Source organism: Eptatretus burgeri, chromosome 9 (assembly GCF_056783735.1).
Source record: "Eptatretus burgeri isolate ZD-2024b chromosome 9, Ebu_testis_v1, whole genome shotgun sequence".
Classification (NCBI taxonomy): domain Eukaryota; kingdom Metazoa; phylum Chordata; class Myxini; order Myxiniformes; family Myxinidae; genus Eptatretus; species Eptatretus burgeri.
Window position 1 is genome coordinate 2,886,876 of NC_140969.1, and position 20,303 is coordinate 2,907,178.

At 40.4% G+C, this 20,303-nt stretch overlaps 1 protein-coding gene across 1 annotated transcript; it reads left to right on the forward strand.

Moving 5' to 3' along the window:
- The first annotated feature begins 1,976 nt into the window (after positions 1 to 1,976).
- On the forward strand, positions 1,977 to 8,641 carry LOC147019439 (uncharacterized). The gene is made up of 2 exons (XM_085893941.1): positions 1,977 to 2,069; positions 2,818 to 8,641. Exon 2 carries the CDS (start codon positions 2,827 to 2,829, stop codon positions 3,880 to 3,882), a length of 1,056 nt encoding a protein of 351 aa, XP_085750067.1. The 5' UTR covers positions 1,977 to 2,069; positions 2,818 to 2,826; the 3' UTR covers positions 3,883 to 8,641.
- The last annotated feature ends 11,662 nt before the right edge of the window (positions 8,642 to 20,303 follow it).

Consider the following 20,303-nt stretch of genomic DNA (forward strand, 5'->3'; position numbering starts at 1 on the left):
GTGTTTCTGTGTGTGTGTGTGTGTGTGTGTGTAGGTGTGTGTAGCTGTGTGTGTAGGTGTGCGTGTGTCTGTGTGTGTATAGGGGTATGTGTGTGTAGGTGTGTGTGTATGTGTGTGTAGGTGTGTGTGTGTGTGTGTGTGTGTATGTGAGTGTGTATCGGGGTATGTGTGTGTTTAGGTGTGTGTGTGTAGGTGTGTGTGTTTGTGTGTGTGTGTGTGTGTGTGTGTGTGTGTGTGTGTGTGTGTGTGTGTGTGTGTGTGTGTGTGTGTGTGTGTGTGTGTGTGTGTGTGTGTGTGTGTGTGTTGTTCATGAAGCATAATAGGTTGGGGGCCAGTGGGACCTACCTTGCACCCCCCCTCCCCCCGCGACAATTGTTCACTGATACCACAGTGTTCATATACTGTATATCCCAAGTATCAGAAAAAAGATGTTCCCAGAACAATAACTCTTTTTCACTCTGCTTTACTAAGCTGTTTCCATGGCAACCAAACAAAAATAGACGAATCTCACAAAGATCGGCAAAATGTCAATAGCTCTGTCAAATATAAACATAAAATCACAAAATTGGTGTCAAATTGAAGCTAAAACATTTACGTATTAAAATATATTTTGTTTATGCGAATTTGCTCATTAGCATATTAATTAAATTTGACACTAAAGATAATAATTCCCACAAAAATGCAAGAATTTCCATTTTCTTTCCTTGTAATTACCACACACGTCAGTTTTTTGTCAAAAAAACATTACTTTAGTGTTGGCAGATACAAGCCAGGTTGGCAAAAAAAATATATTAAAATTTTAAATTTTTTAAACTAGGCTAATTAGCATAAAATACAAAGCACAACGAATCGTTCGAAAATCATGCGAAATCACATTAATCAATACAATTAATTACCTGGGCCTGATATAATACATAACTGTGACTCATGATGTCTGGTGGTGTTTAAGGGAAACATAACTATTTTCTGTTTGAGTAAAAGTAGTGGAAATAATTTTAAATGCACTGATATGCTAATTAGGATCCGCCATTATGTAAATTCTCATTTTCGTAAAAATCTCAACTTCTGATCCATGGAAATTTGTAAATGAGGAATCTACACATATGTTTGGAGGGTCAAGGAGTAGAGTGAACATATTTCCTTTGTTGTCAGAGATGTAGAATAATGTCTGGATTGCTTAATTACATGAAAAAATGTAAACGGCTTAATAAAGCATAGTGCAAATGCGTTATTTTTCTGGGAACATCTTTTTTCTGATACTTGGGATATATATGAACACTGTGGTATCGGTGAAAAATTGTCACGGGGGGCAAGCTAGGTCCCACTGGTCCCCGGCCTAAATCTCCTCCTCCTCCTCCTCCTCCTCCTCCTCCTCCTCCTCCTCCTCCTCCTCCTCCTCCTCCGTGCTGATTCCCGACACGGTGATCCGTTAATCGTCATACAGGAGCGATATTCAATCATAATGTTACAATAGTCATCCCGGTGGGGCGATCCGTGACCGGGTCATTCTCACATAATGTACAGATTGATGTCACGTGTCTTTAAGTGGCCTCATTTTATGAAATTTCAGGCATTTTCGGCGAACTTATGGACCAGATATCTTTGCCCCGGGTCGCCTTCAAATAATTCCGTCGTTTGAGATCATAAAATTACAATGAATAAGGAAAAAAATGAGTTTGTTCTCTCAGTCTGAGGCAATTTTTTTCAGTCACAATACCCACAGTACCATGTTCATGTTCATGTCCCAAAAAAGCCTCAATAAATCCGAATTTTACGAGAATTCATGTCGGGTTCCTTCTTCATTCAATATCTTCCGTATTCGAGTGTAAATTCCGCCGAAAACTGGACAAGTTTTGCAATACAGTGGATTTTGTGCCCGTCACTCAATTTCGTCATTTCCGTAACGAACACGCCCTTCCGGTGAAGGTGAGAACTGTGAGCCAATCAAGCGGGGACGTCGGGTCACGTGATCGTGACGCGGGGTTCGGGTCTTGTCCCGCCATTTTGGAATTATTTTTCTCGTTTGGTCGGCGCAGTTTGGGTGTAAAAACTCCTCACAAGTTGGCAACGTGAGTCCGTACGGTTATTCAACGTCATGACCGTACATTCCCCATTGACCATACATATGAATTTCAACAGATATTATGTTCACGAACGTCGAGAATGCTTTTAAATGATAACGTTTTAGACAATTCACGGTGTGTCTGCTTACCGGTCTGGTCACCACGAGGTGACCAGACCTCGTTGTATGTTGATTTCGTCATTACTGTAACGAGTCGGGTCAAACAACCACCAAACTCACAACAAATTGCAACAAAAGGTTTCTCAGTGGTTTTCATTCCTACGGGATATACTGATCAATAGAAAAAAAGTACCAAAATCTGACATCCAGAAATGGGTTAAAACAGTCATTTTCGAGATGGCCGCCACTGGGCTTTGAAATAACTAAAACAGCTATAACTTCTTCAATAATTGTGATAAAAACTTAATTGTTGGTTCTGGTCCATGGTTTTAATGGATCAGCAATCCACTGGTGTCAATAAAATTTCGATCTGATCAGTATTTAACATGAAATCCAAGATGGCGGCAAAAAAAATGAAGGGCGTAAAATCAATAAATCGTGTCTATATAATCAGACCTCTGTTGGGCAATCACCCAACATTTATCAAATTCTAACAAAAGGGTTTTCAGTCTTCTCTTACCAGTAATTATATGTGATGTATTCCATGTCAGGGGAATGTCCCTGGCTCTGATTGAGTAGCCTATCCCTTTTATTCGAATGCTCTTTCCCTGAATGTTTTGTTTTCTGTGTTTCAGGTTTGAAGAATGAGTGCTCCTGAGATGCACGAAGATCGGTGTTCAATTTGCAAGGAGAGGCTTGAGGATGGAAGTGACGTTGTGCAAATTCGTCAGAAGTGCGCTGATGGCATCAATGCAGCCGGTGTTCAGAGAGGTGATGATGTTTATTTGGTGGCTGGATGCAAGGTACACGCGGACTGTCGTAAACAGTATATAAATCAACTTGACATCCTGAATCAAAAGAAGAAACGAGGACCATCCAAACCGTCCAGGAAGCGAAGTTCACGCGTGTTGACCGGGCCTTTCAACAGCAAATCTGACTGCTTGTTCTGTGGGACCACAGTGGACCTTGGAAGTTTTGACTACAGTCATGTCAAGACTGACGACTTTGCCAAAACCATTCTGGAGTGCTGTGAGAATCGGTCCGATGATTGGTCATTCACAGTGAAAGGGCGGATTGAGTACTATGGTGGAGATCTTCATGCAGCTGACTGCATATATCATCATCAGTGCAGTGTCCATTTCCGCACTGGGTGTGATGTACCAGTGCACTTCCGGAGTGGACCAGATTCAACAAGTAGGAAATCTGGACGTCCGATAGATAGTGATCAAGAGCAGGCATTCTCCCGAATGTGTTCATATCTTGAGATGAATGATGAGGAACAGATGACTGCTTTGTACCTTCGTGGCAAAATGGAAGAGTTTCTTATGGATAAAAATTCTCTTCCATACACCAACTACTATCTGAAGAAGAAAATGAAGGAAAGATATTGGGGCTCCATTTATATTGCTGAAGGAGAGGGCGTAAATGACATAGTTACATTCAGGGAGAAAACATCACACATACTCCGGTCATTCTACAAAGAAGCACAGCGAGGAGGAGATGAAGAGGCACAAAAGAAGGCCACAATTGAGACGGCAGCAAGGCTGATCAAGAGTGATATCAAGAACGGTGTACCATCTGTTACTGATCACTACCCAAACTCAGAAGAACTTCAACTTGACTCTGCACTGGCATTCCTTCCAGATACACTTCGAAATATGTTGAATAGTCTGTTCGTTGGAAAAAAACGCGCAACGTAAAGTGGCTAGTATTGGACAAGCCATTGTACAAGCAGTGAGACCTCGGGCTGGGCTTCCGTGTACGTCTGCATGTGGATCATGCCAAGTGACAATTTGTGACAATCCACTAAATCAAGCCTCTGAGGAACTAGAGGACGGTGATTAGGACTGAAATTGTAACCTAAACTGCCATGATGTAATGTTCACAAATAAATGTTTCAGTGGCACCAGGTGTTCAGTGATTTTGGTTCAGATGGAAATTTTTTTGATTTTTGCACTCTTGAATTTTGCCGCCATCTTGGATTTCATGTTAAATACTGATCAGATCTAAATTTTATTGACACCAGTGGATTGCTGATCCATTAAAACCATGGACCAGAACCAACAATTATGTTTTTATCACAATTATTGAAGAAGTTATAGCTGTTTTAGTTATTTCAAAGCCCGGTGGTGGCCATCTTGAAAATGACTGTTTTAACCCATTTCCGGATGTCAGATTTTGGTAAACTTTTTTTCTATTGATCAGTGTATCCAGAAGGAATGAAAACCACTGAAAAACCTTTTGTTGCAATTTGTTGTGGGTCAGGTGGTTGTTTGTCATAAATTGACCCGCCGAAACACCATGACCATTACATTTTAGTTTTGTTACGGTGATGATGATTAATGATTTGTGTTACGGTAATGATGATTTGTGTCATGATAATGATGACTTGTGTCACGGTAATGATGATTTGTGTCACGGTAATGATGATTTGTGTCACGGTAATGATGATTTGTGTCACGGTAACGATGATTTCTGTCACGGTAATAATTATTTGTGTCACGGTAATTATGATTTGTATTACGGAAATGATGATTTGTGTTACGGTGATGATTTGTGTTAGGGTAATGATGATTTCTGTCACGGTAATAATGACTTGTGTCGTGGTAATGATGATTTGTGTTACGGTAATGATGATTTGTGTTACGGTAATGATGGTTTGTTTGACGGTAATGATGATTTGTATTACGGTAATGATGATTTGTGTTACGGAAATGATGATTTGCATCACGGTAATGATGATTTGTGTCACGGTAATGATGATTTGTGTCACGGTAATAATGATTTATGTCACGGTAATGATGATTTGTGTCACGGTGATGATTTGTTTTGCGGTAATGATGATTTGTATTACGGTAATGATGATTTGTGTTACGGAAATGATGATTTGCATCACGGTAATGATTATTTGTGTCACGGTAATGATGATTTGTGTCACGGTAATGATGATTTGTGTCACGGTAATAATGATTTATGTCACGGTAATGATGATTTGTGTCACGGTGATGATTTGTTTTGCGGTAATGATGATTTGTGTTACGGTAATGATATTTTGTCACGGTAATGATGATTCGTGTCACGGTGATGATGATTTGTTTTACGGTAATGATGATTTGTATTACGGTAATGATGATTTGTATTACGGTAATGATGATTTGTGTCACGGTAATGATTTGTGTCACTGTCATAATGATTTGTGTCACAGTAATGATGATTTGTATTTCGGAAATGATGATTTGTATTACGGTAATGATGATTTGTGTCACGGTAATAATGATTTATGTCACGGTAATTATGATTTGTATAACGGTAATGATGATTTGTATCACTGTAATGATTTGTGTCACGGTAATGAGTTGTTTGACAGTAATGATTTGTATTACGGTAATGATGATTTGTATTACGGAAATGATGATTTGTGTCACGGTAATGATGATTTGTATGTCGGTAATGATGATTTGTATTTCGGTAATGATGATTTGTGTCACGGTAATTGTGATTTGTGTTACGGTAATGATGATTTGTGTCACGGTAATGATAATTTGTGTCACGGTAATGATGATTTGTGTCACGCTAATGATGATTTGTGTTCCGGTCGTGATTTGTATCACGGTAATAATGATTTGTGTCACGGTAATGATGATTTGCGTCACGGTAAAATGATGTGTCACGGAAATGATGATTTGTCTCACGGTAATGATGATTTGTATAATCGTAATGATGATTTGTATTACGGTAATGATGATTTGTATTACGGCAATGATTTTAATTTCGGTAATGATGATTTGTATTGCGGAAATGATTATTTGTTTTACGGTAATAATGATTTGTATTTCGGTAATAATGATGTGTCACGGTAATGATTATTTGTGTCACGGTCATGATGATTTGTATTACGGTAATTATTTGTGTCACGGTCATGATGTGTATCATGATAATAATTTGTGTCATGGTAATGATGATTTGTGTCACGGTTATGATGATTTGTGTCACGGTAATGATGATTTCTGTCACGGTCATGATGATTTCTGTCACGGTCATGATGATTTGTATTACGGTAATAATGATTTGTGTCACGGTCATGATGATTTGTGTCACGGTCATGATGATTTGTGTCACGGTAATGATTATTTGTCTCACGGTAATGATTTGTGTCACGGTAATGATGATTTGTATAACCGTAATGATGATTTGTGTCACGGTAATGATGATTTGTCTCACGGTAATGATGATTTGTATTACGGTAATGATTATGTGTGTCACTGTAATGATGATGTGTGTCACGGTAATGATTATTTGTGTCACGGTCATGATGATTTGTGTTCTGGTCATGATTTGTGTCACGGTAATGATGATTTGTGTCACGATCATGATGATTTGTGTCACGGTAATGATTTGTATAACGTTAATGATTTGTAACACGTTAATGATAATTTGTGTTACGGTAATGATGATTTGTGTTACGGTAATGATGATTTGTGTTACGGTAATGATGATTTGTATTACGGGAATGATGATTTGTATTACGGGAATGATGATTTGTATTCCGGTAATGATGATTTGTATTCCGGTAATGATGATTTGTATTTCCTTCATGATGATTTGTGTTACGGTAATGATGATTTATATTACGGTAATGATGATTTGTGTCACGGTAATGATGATTTGTGTTTCGGTAATGATGATTTGTGTTACGGTAATGATGATTTGTGTCACGGTAATGATGATTTGTTTTACGGTAATGATGATTTCTGTCACGGTAATGATGATGTGTGTCACGGTAATGATGATTTGTATTACGGTAATGATGATTTGAGTCACGGTAATAATGATTTGTATTACGGTAATCATGATTTGTGTTACGGTAATAATGATTTGTTTCACGGTAATGATTTGTGTCACGGTAATGATGATATGTATTACGGTAATGTTGATTTGAGTCACGGTAATAATGATTTGTATTTCGGTAATCATGATTTGTGTTTCCGTAATGATGATTTGTGTCACGGTTATGATGATTTGTATGACGGTAATGATTATATGTATGACGGAATGATGATTTGTGTCACGGTTATGATGATTTGTGTCACTGTAATGATGCTTTGTGTCACAGAGATTATGATGATTTGTGTCATGGTTATGATTATTTGTGTCACGGTCATGATGGATCTGTGTCACGGTGATGATTTGCGTCACGGTAATGATGATTTGTGTTTCGGTGATTTTAATGATTTGTGTCACTGTGATTATGATTTGTGTCGCGGTCATGATGATCTGTGTCGCGGTAATGATGATTTGTGTTTCGGTAATGATGATTTGTGTTACGGTCATGATGATTTGTGTTACGGTAATGATGATTTGTGTTACGGTCATGATGATATGTGTCACGGTAATGATGATTTGCGTCACGGTAATGATGATTTGCGTCACGGTAATGATGATTTGCGTCACGGTAATGATGATTTGCGTCACGGTAATGATGATGTGTGTTACGGTTATGATGATTTGTGTTACTGTGATTATTTGTGTGATGATGATTTGTGTCACGGTAATGATGATTTGCATCACGGTAATGATGATTTTCGTCACGGTAATGATGATTTGCGTCATGGTAATGATGATTTGTGTCATGGTAATGATGATTTGTGTTATGGTAATGATGATTTGTGTTACCGTAATGATGATTTGTATTACGGTCATTATGATATGTGTTATGGTAATGATGATTTGTATTACGGTAATGATGATTTGTATTTCCTTAATGATGATTTATGTTACGGTAATGATGATTTGTGTTTCGGAAATGATGATTTGTGTTACGATAATGATGATTTGTGTTACGGTCATTATGATGTGTTACGGTAATGATGATTTGTATTATGGTAATTATGATTTGTGTTACGGTAATGATGATTTGTTTCACGGTAATTATGATTTGTATTACGGTAATGATTATTTGTGTCACGGTAATGATGATTTGTATTACCGTAATGATTTGTGTCAAGGTGATGATTTCTATGATGGTAATGATGATGTGTATGACGGTAATGATGATTTGTGTCACGGTGATGAAGATTTGTGTCACTGTAATGATGCTTTGTGTCACGGAGAGTATGATGATTTGTGTCACTGTGATTATGATGATTTGTCTCACGGTAGTGATGATTTGTGTTACGGTAATGATGATTTGTGTCACTGTAATGATGATTTGTGTCACGGTAATGATGATTATTTGTGTCACGGTCATGATGATTTGTGTCACGGTGATTATAATGATTCGTGTCACGGTGATGGTGATAATTTGTGTCACGTTGATGATGATCTGTGTCACGGTGATGATTTTTGCACTTTATGTCCACGATTTCTCATCAAACATGGTGATATTGATTTCTTCTTGGTGATAACTTTTTCTTATGTTTCTCAATAAATATTCTTGTCATCTTTGACGTTTCTTGAAAACATCATTGTCGGATATACAAGACCTTTCATTTCCGTTACGGGAATGACTCGACGGCCATAAAGCACTGAAATCGCGGTGAAAAATCGGCTAAATGAGAGGTAATTCAGCACTGCTTTCATCAAATACACCTGAAACTACGTCCCTTTTGCCACATTCTGACCTGAAATTTTTATTCTTGTTCAAATAATTTTCAAATGTTACCACCTCCTGATCCTGTCAGTAATGTGAGAATGACCCAACCGCATCCCGGTACGGCGATCCGTGACCGTCATCCCGGTACGGCGATAACTCCCGCTACCCATCCATCGCCAGTCCCTCCTCCTTTACCTTCCAAGCAGTAACTGTGCTGTCCTCACCAATCCCGCCCTTTTTGCTTTTCAATCCCCGTAATTTCCATGGGAAACTTTCCTCACCTCAATCCACACATTCGTTCCTCCCTCTCTAACCTCTATCTTCGTCCTTTCACCTCCCAACCCCCATTTCACACCATCCCCCTTTAACCTCCTCCCTCTCCCTCTCCCTCTGTTCTGTTTTTCCACATCAGGAAACCTTCCACCACCACCACGTCGCTAATTACCCCATTAACACAGCTGCCTCAGTACAATGACCCGAATTAATGAACCCATTTACTCATTACCTGCAGGCTATAATATGCAATAGATCCCTCATTATGTACAAATCATCGTGTAATTCAAGCCGTTTTATGATTCAACAAATCATTTCTTTATTTTCTTCAATTATTTCTTGTAAAATTCCCCAATAAACCCAATCATTGGCACAAGGATTGGATTGTCGTCATCGTGAGAGATAAACAACAGCTGCTTACTGCTCGTAGGGTGGAATTAAATATTCCCATTTATATACTGGTCTACCGAAAAAATAGGGGCATTATCCCTGGGCGTTCACCTCGTTGAGTAATGACACTGCGAAGAAAGTCAACATGGAATGGAATCAGCAAAATGTATCAATGGACCAATGTAATAGCAAATACTTATTTGGGGGGTGGCACCTCCCCCCACACCCCCATCCTTAAATCCACTTCGACCCCAATTTTTTTTTCAATAAAGTCAACAAAATTTGGTGCATCACGGGGGATGAAGGTTGCGGTCAAGTTTCATCAAAATTGTGTGTGTGGTTTCGGAGAAGAAAGGAAATACATATTTTGGGGGACACGGCCTCCATAAACACCCTTAAACCCCGATTTTTTTTTTTTTCAGGTCATGAACAAACTTTGGAACGAGGACGGATTTGTACAGAAAAGTTGACAATGATGGAGGGGTGGGTTGCTTTGAATCCATCAGCAAGGGATTTGTAAGTAGAGTAGGTTGTTTTCGGATAGGAAAACACTACCTTATTTGAAATCGGATGGGAAAACACTACCTAATTTGAAATCGGATGGGAAAACTACCTAATTCGAAATCGGATGGGAAAACACGACTCAATTTGAAATCGGATGGGAAAACACGACCTAATTTGAAATTGGATGGGAAAACATTACCTTGGCTGAAATTGGATGTGAAAAAACGACCTTGGCTGAAATCGGAAGGGAAAACACTGGCTCGGCTGAAATTGGATGGGAAAACACAACCTAATTTGAAATTGGATGGGAAAACACTCGCTCGGCTGAAATCGGATGGGAAAACACTACATAATTTGAAATCGGATGGGAAAACACGAAATAATTTGAAATCGGATGGGAAAACACGACCTAATTTAAAATCGGATGGGAAAACACAAGCTTGGCTGAAATCGGATGGGAAAACACTACTTAATTTGAAATCGGATGGGAAAACACTACTTAATTTGAAATCGGATGGGAAAACACGAGCTCGGCTGAAATCGGATGGGAAAACACTACCTAATTTGAAATCGGATGGGAAATCACTACTTAATTTGAAATCGGATGGGAAAACACTACCGAATTCAAAATCAAACCATAAAACACTACCTAATTTGAAATTGGATGGGAAAACACTTCCTGATTTGAAATTGGATGGGAAAACACTACCTAATTTAAAATCGGATGGGAAAACACTTCCTAATTTGAAATCGGATTGGAAAACAGTTCCTAATTTGAAATTGGATGGGAAAACACTACCTAATTTGAAATCGGATCGGAAAACAGTACCTAATTTGAAATCGGAAAGGAAAGCACTACCTAATTTGAAATCGGATGGGAAAACATGACCTAATTTGAAATCGGATGGGAAAACACTACCTAATTTGAAATTGGATGGGAAAACACTACCTAATTTGAAATCGGATGTGAAAACACTTCCTAATTTGAAATTGGATGGGAAACCACTACCTGATTTAAAATTGGATGGGAAAGCACAACCTAATTTGAAATCGGATGGGAAAACACGACCTAATTTGAAATCGGATGGGAAAACACTACCTAATTTGAAATTGGATGGGAAAACACTACCTAATTTGAAATCGGATGTGAAAACACTTCCTAATTTGAAATTGGATGGGAAAACACTACCTGATTTGAAATCGGATGGGAAAACACTATCTAATTTGAAATCGGATGGGAAAGCACTCGCTCGGCTTAAATCGGATGGGAAAACACGACCTAATTTGAAATCGGATGCGAAAACACTACCTAATTTGAAATTGGATGGGAAAACACTACCTAATTTGAAATTGGATGTGAAAACACTTCCTAATTTGAAATTGGATGGGAAAACACTACATGATTTGAAATTGGATGGGAAAACACTACCTAATTTGAAATCGGATGGGAAAACACTTCCTGATTTGAAATTGGATGGGAAAACACTACTTAATTTAAAATCGGATGGGAAAACACTTCCTAATTTGAAATCGGATTGGAAAACACTTCCTAATTTGAAATTGGATGGGAAAACACGACCTAATTTGAAATTGGAGAGGAAAACACGACCCAATTTGAAATCGGATAGGAAAACAGTACCGACTTTGAAATCGGATCGGAAAGCACTACCTAATTTGAAATCGGAAGGGAAAACATGACCTAATTTGAAATCGGATGGGAAAACACTACCTAATTTGAAATTCGATGGGAAAACACTACCTAATTTGAAATCGGATGTGAAAACACTTCCTAATTTGAAATTGGATGGGAAAACACTACCTCATTTGAAATCGGATGGGAAAACACTACCTAATTTGAAATCGGATGGGAAAGCACTAGCTCGGCTGAAATCGGATGGGAAAACATTACCTTGGCTGAAATCGGATGGGAAAACACTAGCTCAGCTGAAATTGGATGGGGAAACACTACCTAATTTTAAATTGGATGGCAAAACACTTCCTAATTTGAAATCGGATGGGAAAACAGTACCTAATTTGAAATTGGATGGGAAAACACTTCCAAATTTGAAATCGGATGGGAAAACAGTACCTAATTTGAAATCGGAGAGGAAAACACGACCTAATTTGAAATCGGATAGGAAAACGCTACCTAATTTGAAATCGGATGGGAAAACACCACCTAATTTGAAATTGGATGGGAAAACACTTCCTAATTTGAAATTGGATGGAAAACACTGCCTAATTTGAATCGGATAGGAAAACGCCACCTAATTTGAAATCGGATGGGAAAACACTACCTGATTTGAAATTGGATGGGAAAGCACTAGCTCGGCTGAAATTGGATGGGAAAACACGACCTAATTTGAAATCAAACCGTAAAACACTGCCTAATTTGAATTTGGATGGGAAAACATTACCTTGGCTGAAATTGGATAGGAAAACACTACCTAATTTGAAATTGGATGGGAAAACACTTCCGAATTTGAAATCGGATGGGAAAACAGTACCTAATTTGAAATCGGATGGGAAAACACGACCTCGGCTGAAATTGGATGGGAAAACACGACCTAATTTGAAATTGGATGGGAAAACACTAGCTCGGCTGAAATTGGATGGGAAAACACTACCTCGGCTGAAATCGAACCGTGAAACTACCTAATTTGAAATGTGATGGGAAAACACTACCTTGGCTGAAATCAAACCGAAAAAACACTTCGTAATTTGAAATTGGATGGGAAAACATTACCTTGGCTGAAATTGGATGGGAAAACACGACCTTGGCTGACATCAAACCGTAAAACACTACCTTGGCTGAAATTGAACTGTAAAAACACGACCTAATCTGAAATTGGACTAGGAAATACTACCTAGACTGAAATCGGATCGGAAAACATGATCTAATTTGAAATTGGATGGGAAAGCACTTCCTTGGCTGAAATTGAATGGGAAAACACTACCTTGGCTGAAATTGAATGGGAAAACACTACCTTGGCTGAAATTAGATGGGAAAACACGACCTTTGCTGAAATCAGATGGGAAAACATTACCTTGGCCAAAATCGGATGGGAAAACACTACTTTGGCTGAAATAGGACGGAAAAACACTACTTTGGCTGAAATCGGACGGAAAAACACTACCGAGGCTGAAATTGGATGGGAAAACACTACTTTGGCTGAAATTGAACTGTAAAAACACGAACTAATCTGAAATCGGACCAGAAAATACTACCTAAGCTGAAATCGGATGGGAAAACACGACCTAATTTGAAATCGGATGGGAAAACACTACATAATTTGAAATTGGATGGGAAAACACTACCTTGGCTGAAATGAAACCGTAAAACACTACCTTGGCTGAAATCAAACCGTAAAACACTACCTTGGCTGAAATCGGATGGGAAAACGCGAACTAATTTGAAATCGGATGGGAAAACACTACCTTGGCTGAAATCAAACCGTAAAACACTACCTTGGCTGAAATTGGATGGGAAAACACTACCGAGGCTGAAATTGGATGGGAAAACACCACCTTGGCTGAAATTGGATGGGAAAACACTAGCTTGGCTGAAATTGGATGGGAAAACACTACCGAGGCTGAAATTGGATGGGAAAACACCACCTTGGCTGAAATTGGATGGGAAAACACTACCTTGGCTAAAATTGGATGGGAAAACACTACCTTGGCTAAAATCGGATGGGAAAACATTACTGAGGCTGAAATCGGACAGGTAACACTCTGTCGGTGGAAATCACCGGTCATTCCACGTGTCCACTTGCCCATGCTTGTCCTAATTATATTTAATCTTGAAAATAAGTGCCCAGGATCTGCAGACTTGGCCGCTGTGATTTACTTGGGATTTCTCAGGTTACAGCCTGTCCGGTTCATTCGATTTCGGGAATGTTGCTTATTATACCGACATAATGATGGGGCACCGACTGGGCTCCGTGCCCCCTACCCCGATGAGTCGGTGGGTGCTCCGTTCCCTCGTTCCTGACATTCCTGTGGCCTCGCTGCCTTCCTTACAACTTGCCCTTTCACATTGTTCGGCTATTTTTTTTACCTTTCAGATCAACATGTGGACCTGCCGACGTTTTCAATGCTGAGTACACGAGTCACCGCCGGGAGGTGAACACCACCATATCGGAACACCACACACGGAACACCGAACACCCCCTCATCCGGGAAGTTCGTTGGTCATGAGCTATATCAACATTACCTGTGCACGTTAGGATCGAGGTATACGTTCGACCAGGTTACACAACTACCATCGTAGCGTTTCGCACGTGTGTGCCGTCCCACGGATGGGCGTTAAGCTGGGCATCCTGTATGCTAGCATTAGTTGTTGGAAGTTAAAAATCCCACCGTGTCCTTCGTGAAGAGTGGGAGAGCTATCGCCAGCACCATGACCAAATTCCGCTCTAAACTACAGGGGGCACCGCATCAGCGGCACTGCCACACACCCCTGCAATAACTGATGATACCCTCAGCCACGTGCTGCAAATGAATGACCAGGACTGTGGGAAATGTTTTTGAGTAAAATCTTTAGGACTCGAATGAAATTGGTGTTTGTGTTGTTTGTGTGTAATGTCTTCAATAGTCAGAGATGAAGACTCTGAAGTGGGAACAAGTTTCATCTGGACACAGCCCCACACAACACAGCACCACACAACACGGCACCACACAGCACAGCACCACACAACACAACACAGCATAGCACAACACAGCATAGCACAGCACAGCACCACAAAACACAGCACCACACAACACAGCATAGCACAACACAGCATAGCACAGCACAGCACCACAAAACAGCACAGCACAGCACCACACAACACAACACAGCACCACACAACACAACACAGCACCACACAACACAGGCACCACACAACACAGCAAGCACAGCATCAAAACATGGGCGGGTCACGTGACTCTGCTTAACCACGCCCCGGTGTACCCATGTATATACATAAACTACTGATACATCTCCCCCCCCCCCCCATCACTTTTTTGTTGTTTGTGTTTTTTACAGATCAACACACTCAGGAGGGTTACAGACATGAGCTGATCTTCTCATGGTGAGTGGAGGGCTGTCCTTGCTTGTAACTGCTGTGGGTTTCTCAATAAGGGGTACAGAGTTGGGAAGGAGTTCAGGTACATTGATGGGTGAAAAGTTTTCATGAGGAAACACCTCAGGTTCAAACACAGGTGATGTTAATACAGGAGTGGGTGACAAAGGAACTTGAGCCGGTTCAATGTTTGCCTCTGCATGACGTAACCTGAGTTGGTCAACATGTTAACCCATACGTCTACCATCACACAACTTCACATGAAACATCATTTCACCAATGTTATCGATAACGATGCCAGGTAACCACTTGGTTCCACATCAGGAGTTAACCACATACACAGGATCATTGGTCTGGAAGTTGCGGTGTACAGACGTTTGGTGGTGATTACGTTTCTGTTGATACTTGTTTTTCTCGACCTGGACCGTTATGTCCGGGTGCACTAATGATAACCGTGTTGTTAATTCACGACCCATCAGAAGCTTGGCAGGTGAGCGACCGGTGGGTTGATGTGGTCTGGTGCGTTAGTTTAGCAACACACGAGCTAGACGAGATTGAATGGAGCCTTCCTTGACGTGGCTTAGATCATTTGTGATGACCTGAACAGCGTGTTTGGCTTGACCATTACTGGCAGGTTTGTAGGGGACAGATGTGTAGTGCTTAATGACATTCCATTATCTCATACAATGGAGTTTGGAACACCATGTTGTGTGAACATGGTACATAGAGCTTCCATTGTTTCAGCAGAGGATGAGGATGGCACCACGAGAACTTCAATCCATTTGGAGTGGGCATCAACTACGATAAGGAAAATCTTTCCTTGAAATGGACCAGCATGGTCGATGTGGAGTCTGGACCATGGCTTTGATGGCCAATGGAGACTGTGGCGGTGTCTTGGCATGGGCTTGACAAGTGTAACAATGGTGTGCACTAGACTCAATGTCACTGTCCAAACCAGGCCACCAAACATGGGCTTGGGCAAGACCCTTCATGGTGACTCTGCCTGGATGAGCATTGTGGAGTTCACTGATCATTTTCCCACGGAGTTTCGGCGGAATTATCACTCGGCTACCCCAAAGTAGGCAGTCTGCATCAACAGAGAGTCCATCCTTCCGGATGAGGTACGGTTTCGCCCCTTCCGGTAATGATGCCCAATTACCTGACATAACACAGTTTAATTTGTGACAAATCTGGATTGCTATTGGTAGCACAAGCAATCTGTTTAGCAGTTACAAGCACCTCATCGTGAACGACGTTAGCCATGAGATGAATGTTATCACCAGATTGTGGAGGTTCTGGGATGGTTACGGGAAGCGGCAAGCAACTGAGCGCACAGGACATTTCCTTACCCGGGCGGTAAACCATTGAAAAGTCATAACCGGCAAGGGTCAATGTCCAACGTTTTACACGACCTGATGGTGTGGGTAGAATGGCTCTGGTTTCTCCCAGGAGACGTAACAAGGGGTTGTGATCAGTCTCAATGGTAACATGTCTTCCAAAGACATATTGGTGCATCTTTAAGGTGCCCCAGACACACGCTCACGCCTCTCGTTCTACTTGAGCATAGCGATGTTCAGTGTCAGACAGGGTTCGTGATGCATACACAACAGGCTGAAGATTACCGGTTCCATTTGTTTGCAACAACTCACACCCACTGCCTTATGAAGAGCTATCACAACTGAGAACAAGTTCCTTGGATGGGTCCTAGTGGACAAGTAATGGCGAGGAGGACAGCGTGGTTTTAGTGGCCTTGAACGTTCTTGTTTGTGAAGCTTCCCATTTCCAGACAACGCCTTTCCTGAGGAGGAGATGCAGAGGCTCCACGGTTGTGCTTAGTTGAGGCAATAAATTATCAAAGTAGGTCAACATACCCAGGAATGTTCTGAAATGTTTTGTGGCATTGGTGCATTCGCAATTGCTTCAACTTTTCTCGGAGAGGGCAAAATGCCTTGACAGGAGATTTGATGACCCAGGTATTCAACTTCACGTGCCATAAAGGTACACTTCTCATGCCTTAGGCGTAACCCAGCTTGTGACAGCCAATTGAGGACTTCGTTTAGGTTCTCAAGGTGTTCATGTTGTGACTTGCCAGTCACTAGTTTGTCGTCCTGAAATACGACTGTCCTTGGTACAGTTTTCAATAATGTCTCCATCTTGTTTTGGAAGATTGGTGCAGCAGAGCGTATGCCAAATGGGCATCTGTTCCACATGTGGAATCCTCGATGAGTGTTGATGCATGTGGAGAGCTTGGAATAATCATCCAGTTCCATTTGAGCATTGGCCTTGGTCAAGTCAAGCTTAGTGAATGTCTGGCCACCCATGAGAGTGGTGAACAGATCCTCTACCTTGGGCAAAGGGTAGCCATCCAACTTTGAATAGCGGTTGATCGTTGTTTTGTAGTCCCTACAAATGCACACTGTTCCATCTGCTTTGAGGATTGGAATGATAGGTGCTGCCCAGTCGGAGTACTCGACTGGTGAGATGATGCCCTCACTCTGTAGGCGGTCAAGCTCACATTTGATCATTGATCGCATCATGTGGGGCACAGGTCTAGCCTTATGGAACAATGGCTGAGCATCTGCAGAAACATGAATCCTCACTTTGGGCCCTGCAAAGGTGCCAACACCATCGCTGAAAAGGTCAGGGTACTTGTTGAGCACGGTATCATATCCAGCATCAGAGTTGGAGACTCTGTTTATGTCACTCCAATTAAGTCTGATTATTTGTAATCAATCTTGGCCTAAGAGAGTCAGTCCTTCTCCATACACTATCAGTCGTGGTAGGACATGAGTACCGTTTCCATATCCTACAGTTACGTTAGCTGAGCCAACTACAGGAACCACCTCCTTGGTGTATGTTCTCAAGTCAGTAGATACAGGCCGGAGTGCAGGAGCCTTTCTCGGAGGGTAAATGGAGGTGAACTTGCTCTCACTCATAATTGATCTGGAAGCGCCGGTATCAACTTCCATCCTCACCGGGATCTTATCGATTGTTCCATCAACTATAATGGGAGCATCGGAGCTCTTTGTTCAAACAGAGAAAACCTCATAAAGTTCCTCGTTTGACTCTCGGCTGCAGGCTGTGCTCTGTGACCTATCGTCCACTGCATCTGGGTTCACCCCAATGTGATGAACAGGAGACAAGTTCTTCGACTTGGATGGAGAACAATGACACTCCAAGTGTCCCTGCTTACCATAGTTGGCACAGGTATAATTCCTGTACCGACATTGGCAAGCTTGATGATTACCACCACAACACCAACAAGTTACCCCAACCTTCCAGGTAGATTCAGAAATGTCAGGAGGTGGAGGTGAATTTGGTGGCTTGCTAGACACTTTTGCTTGTAGCCAAAGATTACCTTGTTAACCGATGGGTCCTGCTGGATAACTTATGTCTTGTTAGAGATAACACGCAGGCTCTCGGCAGTTTGCATACACGTAGTGACTATTTCCATGACTTTAGCCAAATTGGGGTCTGATTCAGGAAGAAGTTTCTGCAGAATTGATTCGTCATTGATGCCGATTATAAAGAAATCACGTGACATCTCTTCGAGTTTATCTGTTAACTTGCAATGTTCGGTGAGTCGGCCTAAATCAGCCACAAACTCGGATGCTGACTGACAATCTTGACGATGGTGGTTATAAAACATCTCGAAACGATCTTATCCGGTTTTGGGTGATAATGTCTTTTCACAAGATTGACGAGCTCTTCATACGACTTGTCAGAAGGTTTGGCTGGGCCAAGAAGATCTTTGATGAGGCTGTACATCTGATGTATTGTCTGATGTATTGATGTATTGTCATTGGCTGATGTGTTTGAAACTTTTGGAACAGTCTGTCATAATAAAAATTCTTATGGATTAAACCGCGCTCACTATTACACAGCCCCGGGTTTGGCTTGGAGTGCAATGTTAAAAATGACAAAACAGAATTTGGAATTAATCAGTGATATAGATATGCTTTTAATGATAGAGAAGGCTAAAAGACGAGGAATATCTCGAGTATTTTCCAAGAGATATGCTAAAGCAAATAACAAATATTTTCCTGATTATAATAAGAATGAGGACAACTCTTACCTGATGTATTATGATGCTAACAATTTGTATGGGTGGGCTGTCTCAATCTTTACCTCATGGAAAACTTGAATGGGTTAAAGAAAAACATTATGAAAAAGTTTTACAAGACATTGTTGTCTTTTCTCAAAAAGAATTGGATGAAGCTGAAGTTGGATATTATTTTGAGGTTGATTTAAAATATCTAGAAGAACTTCATCACAAACATAAAGATCTACTTTATGCCCCTGATAAAAAATGTCCAAGAAAAAAATGGTTAAGCGATTACCAACAATCATTTATATAAAAGGTAAATCTCCAGAAAAACTACTTACTGCATTAAATGATAAAGAAAATTATGTTTTGCATCAAAGGAACTTGAGACAATATTTATCTGCTGGGTTGAGAGAGGAAAATTCATCGAATTTTGAAATTTAAACAAAGTCATTGGTTAAAGAAATATTTTGATTTTAATACAAAAAGGAGAACAGAAGCAAAAACAGATTTTGAGAAGGACTTTAATAAATTAATGAATAATGCTGTATTTGGAACGACTATGGAAAATGTTAGGAATCGACAAAACATAAGACTTGCCACATCTTGGAAACAAGCTTCAAAGTTAATCAATAGACCAAGTTTTGAGCGAGCGGAGGTGTTTTCAGAGAACTTTTGTACTATTCATTTGAAAAAAGAGATTATTGAAATGGATAAACCTATTTATATAGGAACATCAATTCTTGACTTGTCAAAGTCGTTAATGTATGACTATTACTATAATAATTTAAAATCAAAGTATAAGGATAATGTGTCATTGTTATATATGGATACAGATAGTTTTATATTAGAAATTAAGACAAGTGAAATATATGAGGATATGAGGCTCATGTATATGAGGAGGAGTGATGTAAGCGACATTTTTTTTAATGATATGATGATTATAGGGTAAGGGCAATATGGCATTAACTCCAAAATGGCCAATGTGTTCCTTACATCATTCCTCCTCGCGGCGCGTCATATGATTGATAATATTGATATTGCTACGGTTCTCTGAACCGTATGCATACAAACATACAGTTGTCCCGAAGTCAGTTATTCCATTAAGTAGATGTGCAGATAGGTCCCTCCCTACCTTGTGTGTAGTGGGAAGACACTGGAGTGCGTTGCGATGCTTTTTAGTTAGATTAATAAATCATTATATCCCATCCACGACGACCCACGGTACCCTCTGCCTGCTCGCACCTTCAT

Coding starts and splice junctions, on each gene's coding strand:
- LOC147019439 (XM_085893941.1), top strand. CDS start 2,827: ATGAGTGCTCCTGAGATGCACGAAGATCGGTGTTCAATTTGCAAGGAG.